General features: G+C 36.7%; 1 protein-coding gene across 1 annotated transcript in view; it reads right to left on the bottom strand.

The window, feature by feature from the left end:
* LOC116735153 (E3 ubiquitin-protein ligase TRIM62-like) overlaps positions 1-17,015 on the bottom strand; it is a 46,274-nt gene that overhangs the window by 13,132 nt on the left and 16,127 nt on the right. Inside the window, 1 exon segment of the mRNA XM_032586810.1 lies at positions 1,491-1,586. Coding sequence (XP_032442701.1) covers positions 1,491-1,586 — 96 coding nt within the window.

Here is a 17,015-nt window from a genome sequence, read left to right as displayed (position 1 = left end):
ATTCCTCACACCCACAATTTCCTCCTTTCAAGCAGATCCTGCTGGCTAGTGCAGACAGGTAATCTCTCACTTCCTGTGTGAGCTCGTTAGAACGACGATTCCTCGGCGAGTCAAAGATTTCCTACCTAGTTAAGAGTTTAACTGATCGTGTGGAGAAAGGGGAGGATGACTGCAGCGGAGCAGTTATCAGTCACACTGACATGTTTGTTGTTTTGGCCCAGCAGGTTGTGATGGCACTGAGTGGGTGGCTGCAGCCGTCAGAGACGTCAGGCTGAGTATTTTTCATCCAGCAAACCCCTGGTGAGGTTATAGAAAATTTCAATTTACAGCACAAAACGGCAAAAGAGTTGTGAAGTAAAGGTAACGATTTGCAGCTAAATTCACAGACCTAAAGAAGAGCAGGAGGACAACAGATGTAAAGTCTGAATTGCTTCTGGCGCGAGAACTCGTCCCTTCAACTCTGAACTAAATGAAGAGCAAAAGCCGAAAGTCATTTCATTGTCAGCTACCTAAATGCATCAAAGATCAATGCTGTCAGTGTGGCCCACTTCCAGGAACTGCACTCTCTGCAAATGGATGTAAAGCTAATGAGATCAGCTCATTTCCAGTGAGCTAAACGACCTATATCAGGCAGTCGGAGAAAGTCGATAAAACAGAAAAGACCAGGGCAAGAAGGCGAGCGATGCAGAAACGTCATGCAGAGGCTTTAACAAAAATATTTGGGGAAATAAAAACTCTAAGGTCCTCTTGGAAATCAGACATGAGCTTCCAGTGAATCCAACTGAAGGGTTTGTTGTGACAGGAGAGAATATGAGTGTAAGCAAATATGAACTTATTAACACAATGACTTGAGATTAAAAAGCTACTCAGGTCATGTTAGAAATCACCTGGCAACCCAAAGCATTGTGGAAGTGAGAGTCAGTAACCAAACACACCACACCTACTTAATAAACGATCCATTTCCTACATATGAGCAGATTGAAAACTGGATTTTGGTGTTTCACCTGCAGGAGGAGGATTTAATCTGAGCTGGACTCTCTTATTTTGAAAGGGTGCATTCTGGTAATTGTTTGTTTGGATCCAGTAAATCTCAAGCCTTCTAATTATAAAGTTATTAACAGATTTGACTCACTTGACACAACAAAACCTATATTGGGCAAGTAATGTCTAAATAATTACATAAAACATTAACTTTAAACATAGCAAGCATTTCTGAGCATCTTAATATGACATAAGATCTGGCCCTTCAAGTAGGAAAATAAACAGCCGCACCTAAAAGTCCAGAATCAAGGGCCTTTTTAATGAAAACACAAAAATATAACAACCCCATATTGACGATAAATAGATTATACAGCTTCTCTGGACCTTCAGATGTCAGTAATTTGGAGCTGCTGAGTTTACACACTGCAGAGAAAGTGGCAGTGATCTCAACAGCTGAAGTCTCTGTGTGAGAAATGACATTTGTGTTTAAAGGGAAATGCTCCCAGTACCTTGGTCTCCGTGAGTTGTCTCCGCAGGAGATGGAGGGCCTCGGAGTGTCCCTTCTCGCTGTCCTGCAGCGAAGCCAGCTGCTCCTTCATCTCCCTCTGCAGCACAAACAAATCATCGATACATGAACAGAAATGTGTCAGAGCAGCAGATCCCAAACATGTTTTGTGACAATTTTAAAACACTCAACTTTTACTTTGAGCTGAAATATTATAGCTACTCTGAAATAACAGCGGGAATACATTTCCTCCCAAATCCTGTTAAGATAAAATTATATTACTTGTTACAGCTCCGTCTGATCGGATATGAGGCGGCAGAGATTTAATCCTCAACTCCCAAACAAATAAGCCAGATGGAGAGTGAGATATGAAAGAGAATATGAAATCTCTGGAGATTTCAGGCTGCGTCAGAGAAAACTGGGTCTCATCCCAAGTCAGCAGGCAAAAGCTTCAGCGAACTCCACCTCCAAGTCTGCCTGAGGCAAGAAACAGGTGCCGAGATTAAAGAGTTTAGCAGAGACTAAACCACAAAATGTCTACGAACTGCATGCACTGCCGCTAATAAACAACGGCTACAAAAAGAGATTATTGAGCAGAAACTAAAAATCACTTGCAAAAAAATTCATGAAATGTAATTATGAACGAGTCAAGCATTCATAATTACTTGATAATGAAATATTTTGCAGAATTACAAAGAAAACATGGTTTAAGTCCTGGATGGAAATATGAAGAAAGCAGTACAAAGAAATATTAATCAAAACAGGCTGCTTTTGAAACTGAAAGGTATTAAAAATAATTTTCACCACATTTATTTTTTATGAATGAAGTCCAAGGTTTTCAGTGAAACATAGCTGGTGTTTAGGAAGCAAAAGCTTCAAGAAAGAAGACATGAGTAAAATCCACAAACCAGAAATAGATAGAAAAACTTCCAACATCTGATTTAAATTTCTACAAATCCATTATAAACTAATTTGTGTTGACCATTTAATTTGATTTAGGTGGACAAAACTTAATGTGACAAAGTTGGATGTAGGTCACATATAGGCAAAAAATAAATTAAAATAGAATTTGGGTCGCATTGCTGTGTGAAAAGCACAGATATGGAAGACATTTTTTCTTCTGTATCGGTTTGATGAGTTTGTAAATTTAATTTGTTTTAAATATATGTATAATATATTTAAAACATATATAATATATCAGACTGTTTGGGGCGCTGGTATAACTGGATGGTTGGAGGCAGAAGAAGACGATTGCTTTGGATGCCATTCTTGCCACTCTAAGGTGAGGGTCATAAAGAGAAATGAGATTTGACCTAAGAGACACTTCTGAACAGAAGCATAAAAACAAAAACAATCCAGTTGAACACTAAGTGAAAAACTGGAATAAATGCAAGAAAAGATCTTTATTGGAAGACGCATCAAAATAGGATTTTTGATTAAATCCCTGCAAAATTTAAAAAGGTGCAACTGTAGATTTGTGGAAATGAATCCAGGTTTCTTTCAGAACAGAAACGAGGAAACCGTCTGTTGGTGCAGAGAGGAAGGAGCGTGACTCTCCATGTTAATGACAGGAGTGCGGCAGGCTCAGTGGGCTCTCCGTCTCATCGCTGCACATTTGTCTGCAGCCGTTCGTCGGCTGCTGAGGTAGAGCGGGAGTGACAGACTGGCAGAGAAAACATGCTGCTCCACTCCTGGCTGACTGACTGACCAGGGAAGGGCAACTTTAACCACAACTGAGGTCAGACAGACGCAGCAACAAGAACCGGCTTTTAAGTTAAATATGGATTTACTATTTCATCACAATATCTTGTGGTTAACGATAAAGGTGACGATAATAACTATTTGCTACCTTTTTTTTAGGTAAATGTATGAATGTGACTGCATGACACAGAAACAATAAACCCCACAAACGCAAATACTGCTCTTGAAAAACATTTCCATTTATAATGCACTTATTTAGGGTTATTTGCATCACCAAGATTATGTATTAACTATATTTAATTGTATTTGTAAATGTATTGATAAAACAGCGGAGAAAAACAAAAGTTAAAAATTAACAATACAGAAAATATAGGGCTGGACAATGAACCAATAAAATATATATCGCAATAGACATTTAATTAATATCAATAGCTAATACTTGTAATAAAATATCCAGTATTAAAAATAAAGAATATTCACTGAACTGCGATCCAGAACCGCACAGCATTCTGGGAGATGTAGGAAAGGCTTTAGCTTATCAACCTCTCAGAGCGATCTAAACTAGGTTGGTGGAATCAACTAACTCACTCCTCTTTGGTTACCTAGCAACTCGCTCATTCTTTGGTTACCTAGCAACAGCCTACAGAGTAACTTTTTGCAGCAGTTTAAGGTCACCACTGCTGCCTCAAACTGCTAAAAAATAAACTGTGGAGTGAAAACTGTAGATAAAACAAGAAAGATCAATCCATCAGTTTCATATATTTAAAACAAAAAACTACCAGAAATCAATAGCTATCAATAAACTGATATGAAATACTTACATTGTAAATATAAGTTTCAGCCATATCGTCCAGCCCTACGATAATGTAAACTGTTTTTTTAAATCATTACTTTGAATTTAAGAAATCATGGTAAAAGCTGAACATGACAAATGCTCAACTCTATTTTAGCCCTCTCCTCCAAAATATTATATAAGTACAGTTTGAACATTTCTCTCCATTATGCTAATGAAAAATAGCACTTAAAAATAAACTTTTAATGGTAATGTGTGTCTGGATTTAAAAAGGCAAAGGAAGCTTTTATAAGGAGTAAAAATCAACCTTGGTGGTGCTATTATCCCCTCTATGGCCCTAAACCTCATGTATAACACGCAATTACATAATCCTGTAATCTTCCTGGAAGTAAAACGCATCCTTCACATGGAGATTTTACTGGAATGACATTTCTAGCAAAGTAAAAAGTGCACACTTTTAGTCAGAATACACAAGAAAATATCTTGAAAATACAGAGAGATGGGCTGTATGGCTAGGAGAGGTGATGAAACGGAAAGAATTGGTGTATATAATAACATAAAAACTAAAAGCACAGGTAAGGTAGCAAGTATAAGCAAACACTCATAGCAGAGTCTCTGTGTGTGGGAGTGTGTGTGTGCATGTGTGCGCGTGCGTCTCCCTCCTGTCCATCCAATCTGACCAACACGAGTCTGACATGACATTCCCTCAGGACGTCAAGCTGCAGGAAATGGGGGTCACGTCTGAAGGATTATAAATCTAAAACTCATTTCATCCTTCTGTCATTTCCTTCCTCCTGTCATGTCAGCTGCTCCTAGGTAGATATACATAGAAGACATGAATAAAATAGCAGAGTTTTTTTCCCCCCACAGGTTCCTTAATAAAACTGCAGAAGGCAGCTCTGAGCTTTATTACATCCACCAGCCTCACAGCCAGCCTCCGCTAAGAGCTAAATAAAACTACATGTGCCACAGCCTGCATCATTAAAAGCAAACAGAAGTAATGAAACCTCACTATAGAGCCACTTACTGGACCAGTAATACAGAACAAATCCATCCTCTAATGATTGGGGAACCTTTCATGTCTGTTCATTGGTAGGAAACCACAGAAATAACCAGCAGAAATCACAGCGATTTAATGGGGCATCATTAAATCAATTTGACAACATCCAATTCTGTTGCAGATACAAAGGTAAATAGAAGATCTGCAAATAACAGCAAGAAAACCTTTATTATTGCGGTACAAGTAATCTCTAGGACATATTTTACATGAAGAAAATACCATCAAATAAGCGTTAAAGCAAAAGGTTTAGTTAGAAATCATACTTGTAATTTTTAAGGTCACACCAATTATAGTTTTCTGAATGATCAATCTTTTAGTATGGACTACCGATTTCAATTTTGGGCGATACCAATATTTCGTCTGAAATGCTGCTAAATACAGCAAGAAAGTTGCTGATTTGGCAACAGTGGGGTGAACATGCAGACATGATCTGTTGGTTGGGTCTGTCAGTCAAATCTCTCTCACAGCACAGCAATAAAGGCAGTGACTGATTTTTAGGGACTGGTGAGATCGGCTTTACTTAAGTATCAGCCAATTACCGATCTTCCAAAATTAAGGGACACGAGGTCATGCCCAGGGAGTACTTAATGAAGAGAGAAAAAGTCTTTAGTTTTCACAAAAAGTAATCAGTTTGCTTGTAAAAAGAGTGCCAAGAGAAATAAAGACATGATTACTTGATGTGTGAGTGCAAACTATTTAGTAATCGGAATACTAAATTAGTAAGATATTGAATAAACTCCCAAAAGTTGTCATGACTTGAAACTAAAATGAATAATCTTCATTAAACATCAGAACAGGAAAATACAATTTGGCAAAAGTAAAATATTAGCAGAAAAAAACTGATGTAAAAAGAGGGGGAAACAAAGTCCTAAATGTTGAACAGTTTAAAAAGCAAGCAGCCACTTTGCTTATCTCAGTGGCCGGCTGTCTTGACGATGACCCGATGAAAAGTGACAAGCTCGCGTGTGTTCCTGTCTGCACAGTTCACGGACCTTTCACATCGCTCAACGCCGCACTAAGTGAAGCCAGAGGACAGACTGCAGTCAAAGAACTAGCAACAGACCTCGATCGGTAAATAGTAACGCTAACAAACTTTCACGTATATATAAGCTGTGCATTTTTACCTCAAGAACAGGGTAAAAATGCTGTTCTTGAGGTAAAAAGAACCAATAAAGATCTTTAACCAATAATCTTTATTGGTTAAAGATTAACCAATAACAGCTGAAAAATCAGCACTGATTATTATTTTCGAGTCATTTTAATCAGGGATATTGGTTAGCTAAACAGTTTATCTCAATGTGTAAAACTAAGGTGTGAATCCAAAGACATGACTTACAGGTATGTCATTCAAAAGCATCACCTACCTAGTAGGGGTGGGCATTTATATCGCTTCAGTTCTGGTGAAAAATATCTAAGAATATTGATTTATCATGGAAAATGTAAGTTATTGATGGTAAATAAAAAACAACTTGTAGTTTGATGTGAAACGTCATTTTTGATATTTTCTCTGCTGTTTGTTCCATTACGGTGTCAATAAGTGTCGGTAAATTTAAAAATATGATTAAATGCAGTTACTGTGCAGTTTAGTGATATCAATCACTTTTTTAAATAAGTGGCGAACCGAAAAAGACCATTTCAGATGGGAATGTTTTTTAAGAATATTTGTGCTTGTGGAGATATGAATGCTGTGCCACTAAGCCACCGCCATATAGTTACCTAAAAGAGTAGTAAAATGTTTTTTTTTAATCATAGAAGTACATTTTTTTTCTAATCATTATCACAATAGTACCACAAAGTAGCACAATATAATTCTACTACACCTTGAGTAGCCAGTGTAGTTGTGGTTGCTCTGTTCTGCAGTCGTGTCAGAGCGTTACAGAGTATGAACAGTAGGGACGGTCCAGCAGCAGCCTGGTTTGGGGTTTTAATTTACGTATGATACTGGTTGGATGCAAGTGCAGCATGATTTATGTTATTGGCAAAATAAACAGATCAGACTGTGCAAACAAAGGTAAGTCAAAAATTTCTACTCTCCACAGCTTTTTGACCCTTGAACTCACTCCTAGAGTTTATGCTGCAACCTTAGTATCCCCTCTTCTCCAGTTCGGGTCATAAAAAAAAAAGACATACATCTTTAAATTCAGCTGCTGATCCCAAGAAAAGAAATTTGCGAGTTTTTTAGCTACAGTAAGCATGCAAGCAGTGGTTATTTGCATACAGACAATAAACCAAGACTGAACCTTTTCATCAACACTTCTCTGTATCATCCAAAATAAAAAGTTAGAAAAATACAAAAATCAGGGCAACAAAAATAATGCAGTGTCAGACTCTAAGCTCTTGTGTTTCTGGTGAATATGAATAGGTTCAAGCTGTGCTTTACATTCCAGGGCGTCACTTCTTCTAGCATCAGCAGAGCCTGCAGTCTCTCCGGGGGGGAACCATTGTGTCCACGCAGCCTGAGCTCAGCCATCACAGCCGGCCGGTGACAGCTGAGCTGACTAAGCAGGCCGCGCTCAGAGGTCTGGAGGAAAGTTACACTGTTCCCCTTTAACATCTGTCCCAACAAAACACAGGCAGACTGGTACCAGAGCACATTGAACACGGCTGCTAAACCCGAGACAAATGACGTCAAGATGGAAATATTTGGAACTGAATATAAAAAAAACCTAAAGTAGAAGTCAATCTAAATCTCAACTGGATATTAAAAAATACTCCATACCATTTTTGAAGCCACGGCAACATTTCTGAACAGCCAGGTCTAGTTGAATGCAAAGAATATTAATTAAAATTAGGGCTCCAACTAGCGATTATTTTAGTAGTCTATTATTCTCACAAAGATTAATCAGGTAATTGGAACTGATTTTTCATTTAACTATTAAAACCTTTTTTATACAATGTTAGAAATACATTAAATATGCAAAAAATACAACTAATAATTCAGTTCATTTTTCAATAACAACCATTTTATTGCCCAAAATGCAATAACAGCTGCATCATTTGTAGCAAGTGATGCATCTGCAGCTAAAATAGACTTCCAACATCAACATGTGAGAACATCAGCTTTTTCTGACTGATTCAATATCAATACAATATAGTGTGGGCCAAATCTGCTGACTACTTTTCCAATAAATAATCTGATAGAAAAGGTGCTTACTAGGAGATTTTTTTAAACAAAATCTGACCCAATTGAAACTAAGAATATGCAAGTTCAGTTCTGGGTAGAACATATTTACAAAGTATTTTTTTTTTTATCTTAGATGCAAAATGTAAATGTTTTTGTACAGTTTTGGCATAATTACTGCTCTGAGTGTGTTCTTTCAGCAGATGACCTTTTTTTGAGTCTGTATGCTTCAGTTAATTGATAAATTACTTAATTAGTTGAGAATTATTTAAATAATCGATTCATCTGGATTTACCCGATTAATTGTTTCAGCCCCATTTACAATACGACAATATTTTAATCTCCTTGATTAGGATCCTTGTGATCGCACCTCAATTCCTTTCAAGCAAAACTAAAACAATACTGAGCAACAGCTGAACAATGAAACAGTATTTTAAGAGTCCGACAACAATTTTTAAAAATCCAGTTACTTTGGGATCCTTTTACCACAAAAACAAAGTATAAAAGAACCAAAATCAGACACTAACCTAAAAAAATATCCTTCATAAAGCCTGAAGCGGTAGTTGTGAAAGTTACTTCCATTTTCTAAGAGCCTAAGAGAAATCAGACGTTCATTGAATCCAGGAAAAACTATACTCCAAGTCAGGTTTCCTGTTTCGCTACATTGCAGAACATCTCTCTCCGTTTCTGCAGAATTTCTTTGCAACAACAATTACCCGTAAGCTCAATATTAACACAAAAGGTTACACAAGATGTTCACACAGTACTCCATCCATGTGCAGCGTAATTACAGTTTCAGATTCTGTATAAAAAGGGAAACTCATACCAGCAGCAAATGACAGGAGTCAAAAATGGGTCCCTTTTTCTCTAAACTGTCCACACCAGCAGCTCTGATCGGTGGCCCAGGTAACTGTTCAATTCAAAAACGTTCATGCTCTTTGGAAAACTATTAAAGATGTTGTTCTGTCTTTGGGCGCTGGAGCACAACACGTCCGAGAAATGTCAAATAACAAGCATCAACTGTTATGACACAGTTTAGATGAAAGTGTTTAAAAACGAAAGGCGTTCAAAATTGAAGACATTGTTTTGTTGAGCCGACAATCTGCAGATATAAAAAATAAAAACATAAACACACCAAACTTCCACAGTTTTTAAAAATAGATGTTTAGAAATGCAGAAAAATAGCAAAAATAATTCAGCATAATGGTTTCAGTATTGAAATTTGGAGCAAGTATCTCTGCTGATAATGAGCCTGAGTTAAAACATAAATAAATTGTAAAAAGAATGTGGAAAAATGGCAATTTTAAAGAGTTTATATCAAAACCAACAGAACCCAAAGTAACTGCAGCCAAAATTGTTTTTGTGGAGACACCGTAGATGTTTTCTGTCCATGACCTGAATGATCAGACTCCACTGGAGTTAAAAGTGATGACTACTCACCTATAGTTAGATGAAATAGTTGGATGAAAATAACAACAAACCAAATAAACAAGGTATTTAAAGGGCTGTATTGTGTATTTTCCAGCCACATAGAGCCATTCTATGCATACTCAGGTACCTATGTTATTTGCGTTGCGATGAAAATGCCATAAGGTAACTTGCAAGAAATATGACTTCACAGTTTGATGCCTTAAAATTGGCCTGTCTCTTTAAGAAGCTATTGCTCTTTCCATGCCATCACAACAGTACTTCTAATTATGCCGTTTACAGCTGTTCTTAGGAGCGTCTAAGTAGTTCATACAGAGCTCATCAGACTCGCAGTTCCACCAGGTGTTTGTTAATAGCTGCTGCTGCTAGTCTGGAGGAGCTGAGTGGGAGGAAGGGGATTTTGTGAGGAGAAAGCTCAGCTGGAGATACAGAACAAGCGTTTAGGCAACCTGAATGGTTGCTACAGGAGATTCAAGGATTTTCTCAAACATGCATGAAAGATTCAAAGCAACACTCCAGGAATGTTTTTGAAGAGGGAATAACATTATAATATTATATAAAGCTAAAAAAAAAAGTTGATTTAATTAAATTCATGAAGGTCAACTTTCAGGGTTAGAAAGATTAGAGCAGAAAACAGTTAAAATATTGCAGTGAAGAGCTTAGTTTACAGATTATAAAGCCAACATGCTCACTTAGTGGTAAAACACCATTGAGAAGATTTGTAAAAAGCTGCAAGTTGAGTGGAAGGCCTAATGCTGGCGGCCTTCACACGTCCCCTGAATATGGGGCACGTCATGTAAATGATAAATGCTCAGAGGCTGCTGCTCCACTTCCTGAAGGAAGAAAGGACACGTTGTATGCAAAGGTTTTATCCGAACCGCGAGCAGCTAAAATAAAAACTGCAAATCAGTTGAGCTATATTTATACTAGATTTATAACATCTGAACTGCTGACCAAGGTCTGCAGAGTCGGGACAACAAGTTGAGTCAGGTATCAGACATCACAGTGCAGCAAAGTAGGGTGGTGTGTGACGGGTTTAAGACAAGCAGATCCCAGAGCAGTGAGTGTTGTGTTGGATAATCAACACAGAGAATGAAGAGCCATTAAAGAGGAACAGAGGGACTGTTGTTGGTTGTGGAGTGGAAATCTGAGGCGTTTCCTGATAAGAGCGAGCCGGCTGCTCGTCCCTCACTCCCTGGGCTTCACCTTCAGCCTGGAGGCTTTTACAGCTCAGCCTCTGCTGCCGTTTCTACATTGGTATTCCAGAATAAGTTCCCAAGATGTGCATATATTTTTAACGGCTGAAGTAGAGCAACTGACAGGTGGACATTTCAATTTGTTACAAGCTTATTATAAAATTTCAGAAATATTCAGAGTGTAGCAACCAGTTCCAGCTCGTTTCTAACAAGCCATCAGTCAACCCTGTCAGGAGTGAAGGGCTAATCTCAGAAAGGGTTATACATCACCTCAACAGGCAACTCATTAAAAAGCCTCCTCCTCTGTGGACTGGAACACACTGATACCTAAAACAAACTAAGCTGCAGCAAATTAACCAACAGCAGCCCTTAATTAGAGTTTTACTGCTAGATTAAACTTTATAATCCAAACCTATAAACTGTATCATCATACAACAACATTGGTAAATTGTTGGTCGTTTAAAATAAAAAGGTAGATTTCAGTAAGTTTTTATTCAGTCTCTATTGGCAGGTTTATTTGTGTAGAATCAATTATACACAGGTTTAATCATAATGTACAGGAAAACAAAAGAAAAGAGATGAAACGTTGAAAATAGAGGGCACACACAAAATATACTAAAACAATACACTATATTATAAAATAAACTATTTACATATTTAAGCAAATGAAGAACTGATAGAAACATCTCACCTTTATGGATAAGATGTTGATTTTTGACTCCGTGAATGTAGTGCAAAATGGGAGATATAATCTGATATAATCTGATACAGATGTAACCATGTAGATGCTGAATATACACAGCCCAAGAACGAAGCCTTGTTAGCTTGGATTTATAATTACAAATTTACAAAGTATTTCCAGTCTGTGAAAGAAGATCTGAACCAGACAAAACTATAAACTTCTTTTAATCTGTCAATCAGGATATTATAATCAACTTTACCAATGTGGTAATCTTATTCAGTAAAACCAAGATACAGCGGCTATTCGTGGATCAGTATTTAATTATTTTTCTGTGGAAAGTGATTCCAAACTATTTTTTGTGGAGTATATGTAAAGTATTTGAAAGAAAATACATCTCAGAAAGATGAAATACATAGACAAAATGCTACTTGACATGCTATTGGCTGGTGTTTGCAAAGCAGCCAATCAAGAGACACCATTCACTTCCCCAACAGCTGATTGGCTGTTCACCAAAGGGGAGGCATGAGGAAGGCGGTGAATATTAATTCTGGCAATAGTGCCAAGAAGATTTCCAATATCTTGGTGAATGTAAAGGTATGTTTGGTGTTTGAACTATTAAAATAACATTTCTAAGTTTTCTCAGATGTCAGATATTAGTTGGTGGTGAATACAGGGGACCACTGTAGATGTTTTCTGATTTATTGTTGTTACGACAAGTAATTAAGTCCGTAGACTGCCACATAATAATAATAATAATAATAATAACATTCTCCCATCGATTCACACAAAGATAAGCAGATCTGCCTTAAAATTACACTAAGTAATGAAACACTTGGCTATCAGCACCGTGGGTGAACCCAGGTTTTCTGACTGGATGTCCACATGTTTACCTAAACTGGTTGGAGCTGGAATCAGAGGATTAATTATAATTGAAAAAAGTAAGCAGGCAAAAACAAGCAGCCAATTGCAAGCTTAAGCTTCCCAATATTAATGCGATACCATTAAAGCACAAATGGATTTCTCATTGTGTAGACCTCTTTCATTACGTTAATAAGCAGCATGTGCTCCTGATCAATGAGGCATAAAAGGAAGCTTAAAGCTTAAAGGGGGACTGTTTTATTCTTCCTCTAACCTTAGCACGGTACAGTCCAGGAAACAAGGTGAAAGTAAAGATTTAAGGAGTTTGATTAAATATTTTACAGCCTGGGAGATTAATGTCTTATGGTTGACAAATGAACACTTGGTGCATCATTCTTGCCAAACCACTAAAACCATCTCTGAGCCCATATACTGTCATTTGATATGGATAAATCGAGAGAGAACCTTTAGCAGCTCAAATGTACAAAGCTGTGAAGAAGTATTTAACCCCCTTACAGATTTTTGTTTTGGCTTTTATGTCCCTGTTAAATGTTTTGCAGATAAACAAATGTTCATATCAGAATATCCAAACCGACACAACTGTAACTTTCACAGTTAAATCCTGATTTAACTATGATCAATCACGTCTGGTTTGGTTTTAAGTAATAACTTACTAAACCACGCAAAAGTTTTGTTTTTTTTTCCATTGGCAGAAACACCTACTCTTTGTGATTACTGGTTTGATCTAAAGAGGGAGCAAGAGTTTTACTTTTTCACAGATTTTTCTTCCCTTTATATAAATTATTCAAACTTTTTTTTTACATTTACTCAGGTTATCTTTGTATAAAAATGTTTTCTTGACAATCTGGAACATCCAACTGAGACAAAGAGAGGAAAAACAAACAATATCAGTAAGGGGGCAAAAACTTTTTGTGGTCAAGGAAAAGAAATTGCCTTTGGCTCTCAATTTCTTGGCAGGATCAAACTTTATAACAGGCCGTTCCTGTTCTGGTCAATATTTGAATCATTCTGCAGCGATTTTTCCTCATGAAGTGAAAGTCAAACAACCGTAACTGAGACAGAGGAGACTTCTTCACTTTTCTTCCATTTTCTCAGGGGATTGACTGGTTGAGAGGCAAAGCTTTCTTATCTGGAAACCTAACCCACTGCAGGTAAGGCTCCCAGCATAAATTACTGTGGTGATAGATTCACAAAAGATACTGAAACTCCTTAACTGGACTCATTATCAAATATCACCAAGAATGTTTAGCAATATTATGCATGAAAAAGACATTGAAAAAGTGTTAAATACTATATGACAATAGGCCTGCCTCGATAACAAATGTAGATAAATTGTCCCAGAAATGACTGATCAATGGCATTTTGAGACCATTTTCCACTGATATAATGACAAAAGCATAATAATGCAAGTACACTCTCTTAAAGATCAATAAACTCATTTTTAAAGAACATTTAACACATTCTAAGACATTTTAATTATCCTTTAATTATTCTAAATAAACAAACAAATCAAATAAAATGGATTATGAAGCCTCTGTAAACAAACTTGCCCTTCAAATATATATTAATTAGGCTCAGATGGAAAGAAAAGGCAATACTACCAGTAAAACTTATTAGAAAATAAAAGTGTTATAGGGCAAAATCTCTTTAGTGATTACAAAAATTATTTTTGTATGACCTTTTTGTAGTTTGTTGATAAAACACCTCAATTGCAGATTGTCAGTAAGACAGAGGCAGAATATTGGTTGTAGTTTCTTATTTTCTTTCCAAGTTGAGAAAACTGCATGAGATGATTAAGTTTTAGGTGCAGATGAATGTCTGTTGTATTGCCGTGTTTAGTTACAACTGTTTGGTTTGGTTCACCACGGTAATTCTGTTTGAGATTATGAATAAGATATAGAAAAATTACATTAAATAATCAGTTACTATTGAAGAAAAAGTTAAGAAAACTAGACTGATTGAGACTATTTAGTGTATCAGAGTCTCTGCAAATACGCAGCAAATTAAACACTTTGAATTTGGGGAAATTTATGACTGAAATCTAGATTTTAAAAAAATGGATTTGCTTCAATCATCTTAAGACATGTAAATGTAACTTGGGTAGTAAACCAGAACTGCAAAGCACTCTGGGAGATGCAGGTAAAGTAAAGATTTTAGCTGCTCGACCTCTCATGGCCAGCTAAGCAAGGTTAGTGGCATCAAGTAACTCTCTCTTTGGTTACCTAGCAACAACCTGCTGAGTAACTTATGGATACCTAGCAACAACCTGCTGAGTAACTGGCACAGCAGCAGTTTCAGGTTACGCCACCTTGCCTAATAACTGCTTAAAAATAAACAGTGTGGTGTAAAAACTCTGGGTAAAACAGGAAAGATCTCACCACCTGTTTGGTAGTATTTCAGATTTTTAAAACAAAAAAGTAACAATTATCAAATTATAAACTGAAACACTTGTATCACTTGTATGTTTTTCAGCCATATCGTCCAAGAAATGTTAAAAATCAGGTCAGTCTTTAGAAAACTTGGGTAGATATTTAAGTCCTTTATTTAAGTTCTCAAACAAAATTGATTATAAATATGCATGATTTGTTTAGACTGGAGAAACTCTGGATAATTTCAAACTCCGAGTTTAACAGTTAAGAGATGACATGCCTAGATAAACTGGCAGCTCTAAAGAATTCCCAATCAATCAATAACAACCATAAACACAGAAATCTGTGTGGCTCAGTGTTTTTCCAATCTTAACGTTTCCTGGATAAGGCCCAATCACAACTCAAACAACAAATCCTTTTTTCCTACCACAATGTGACGACAGTATTTAGTAACCCTTGATATGCTCACGGTTAACTCCTTTTAATTGCAACCAACTTCACTGAGATCAACCTCCAGAAAAAGCTTCAGGATTAGCAAAGACCTCATGTCGTCAATGTACAGTCACGTAATGTGTGCCCAAGAAAAAAATATCCCCGTGTTAAAAACATGATGTTATTGCAGGCCAACCAAAGCCCAAACAGAACAGATAACTGGTTTATTTGCCTTCATTTCATCTTAGCAGCTGGAGCCCGTTGTTGTATCTGGTGTGCGGCTCCCTGCAGACTGCAGCTCGTCGCCAGCTCCATCCGGCCAAATAAAGCGCGTGCCTGTTTCTTTTCCATTCTGACTTCACATAAATATTTACAACCTGTGCCTCTTTTGTCACGTCCCTCTGTGACATTACAGACCAAGCCAGTCCTGCTGGATCCATTTTAATTCTGGTTTCCAGTCAGCTCGGCAAGTTTGTAGATCCCTGATGATTTCTAATAATGCATATGTGTTATTCTTTTTTTAGATGTTGGCCCAACAAACAGAAATCAGCAGATTCAATCAGCACAGATCTTCAACTAAGTATGTTGAATCTCTACCTTTAAGAGCTAATTTTACTCAAGCTGTGAAAAGACCATCAAATGCAACAAAACATAAAAATACATATATTGTATTAGGGCTACCTACATGGAACAGAAAGTTTTAATCACAATAATAACGATAAATATGATAGTAAAGAGAATTTATTTCACATTTTGTGACCAATACAAAGAGTCTGAGCCTCAGACAGATAAACAATGCTCTAAAAATAAAGCTAACCTCATTATCAAACAGGTTACTTTGCAGTCCCTGTTACATAAAGTGCTGCCAATGATTGCATTTAATAATATTTTCCCATCTACTGATATTTGCTAATGCTCTCATGGATCAAACAATGAAAAATAACCAACAAACATAATCTAGTCACAGTTCTTATGGTTTTTAGCTACCTTATTATATTTTACTTATGTATTCTTTTTTTATTGTATGTCAAAACTGAATATACAGTTCTAAGCGTTTTTATTTGTGTTTGAGGTTGTGGTCTCCAAAGCCTGTGAATTCCTAGCGGCCAACTTTAGGTCACTTTTTGTATGTAAAAAAAAGTATTGTATAATAAATGCAGCTGACCACAGCTGGAATAGAAAAAGTAGTTTTTCGATGAACAAGCAGTAAAAAGAAATCTGCATTACAACCTGGAGCTGAAAACTCTGTATGGCACCAGAGTTGTGGGAGTGTTACCAAGTGTTTTCAGTTCAGCAGAGATTAACAAAAGCTGCCTTTTGTTTTCACAATCTTAGTAATCTGATGTTAACAAAGAACTGTTTAATTTTACATAATTTACCTAATCCCACTAAACAAAACTCAAAACAAGATTTCCAAGTGGGAAGGGTCTAACCGGAAACTTGGTGCTGTGGGAATAATACCACATTTTCCCATCAGCTGCATTAAAGTTTCCCATGTGTGAACACAGAAACGGAGCAATAGACCTTCTACACATCACTGAATTAATACAAGGTCAAAACTATTTTCGTTGAGTAAAATTTCTTTCAATCTTATATTCCTTCAACAATCTCTTTTTCTCAGATAAAACTAGAAAAAAATTAAAGTATACCCAGAAATAAAATATTAACACAGACTAAGTTAAAATGTGCTCTGAAAGTAAAGCTGTACATTTTCCCATTGGGATTTGAATGATCAGTATGTACTACTTTACAGTACAAAGTAGTACATACTTTGTCAAACCATGCAAAGTAATTTTTAGGCTTTTGCAAGAGCTTCAGGTCTGTTGGTAAACAAACTCTGGTTGCATTGTGACGGGTGAAAATCTCCA

This window comes from Xiphophorus hellerii, chromosome 16 (assembly GCF_003331165.1).
Source record: "Xiphophorus hellerii strain 12219 chromosome 16, Xiphophorus_hellerii-4.1, whole genome shotgun sequence".
NCBI lineage: Eukaryota > Metazoa > Chordata > Actinopteri > Cyprinodontiformes > Poeciliidae > Xiphophorus > Xiphophorus hellerii.
The sequence above is the reverse complement of the archived record's forward strand: the minus strand, read 5'-3'. Positions and strand labels throughout refer to the sequence as shown.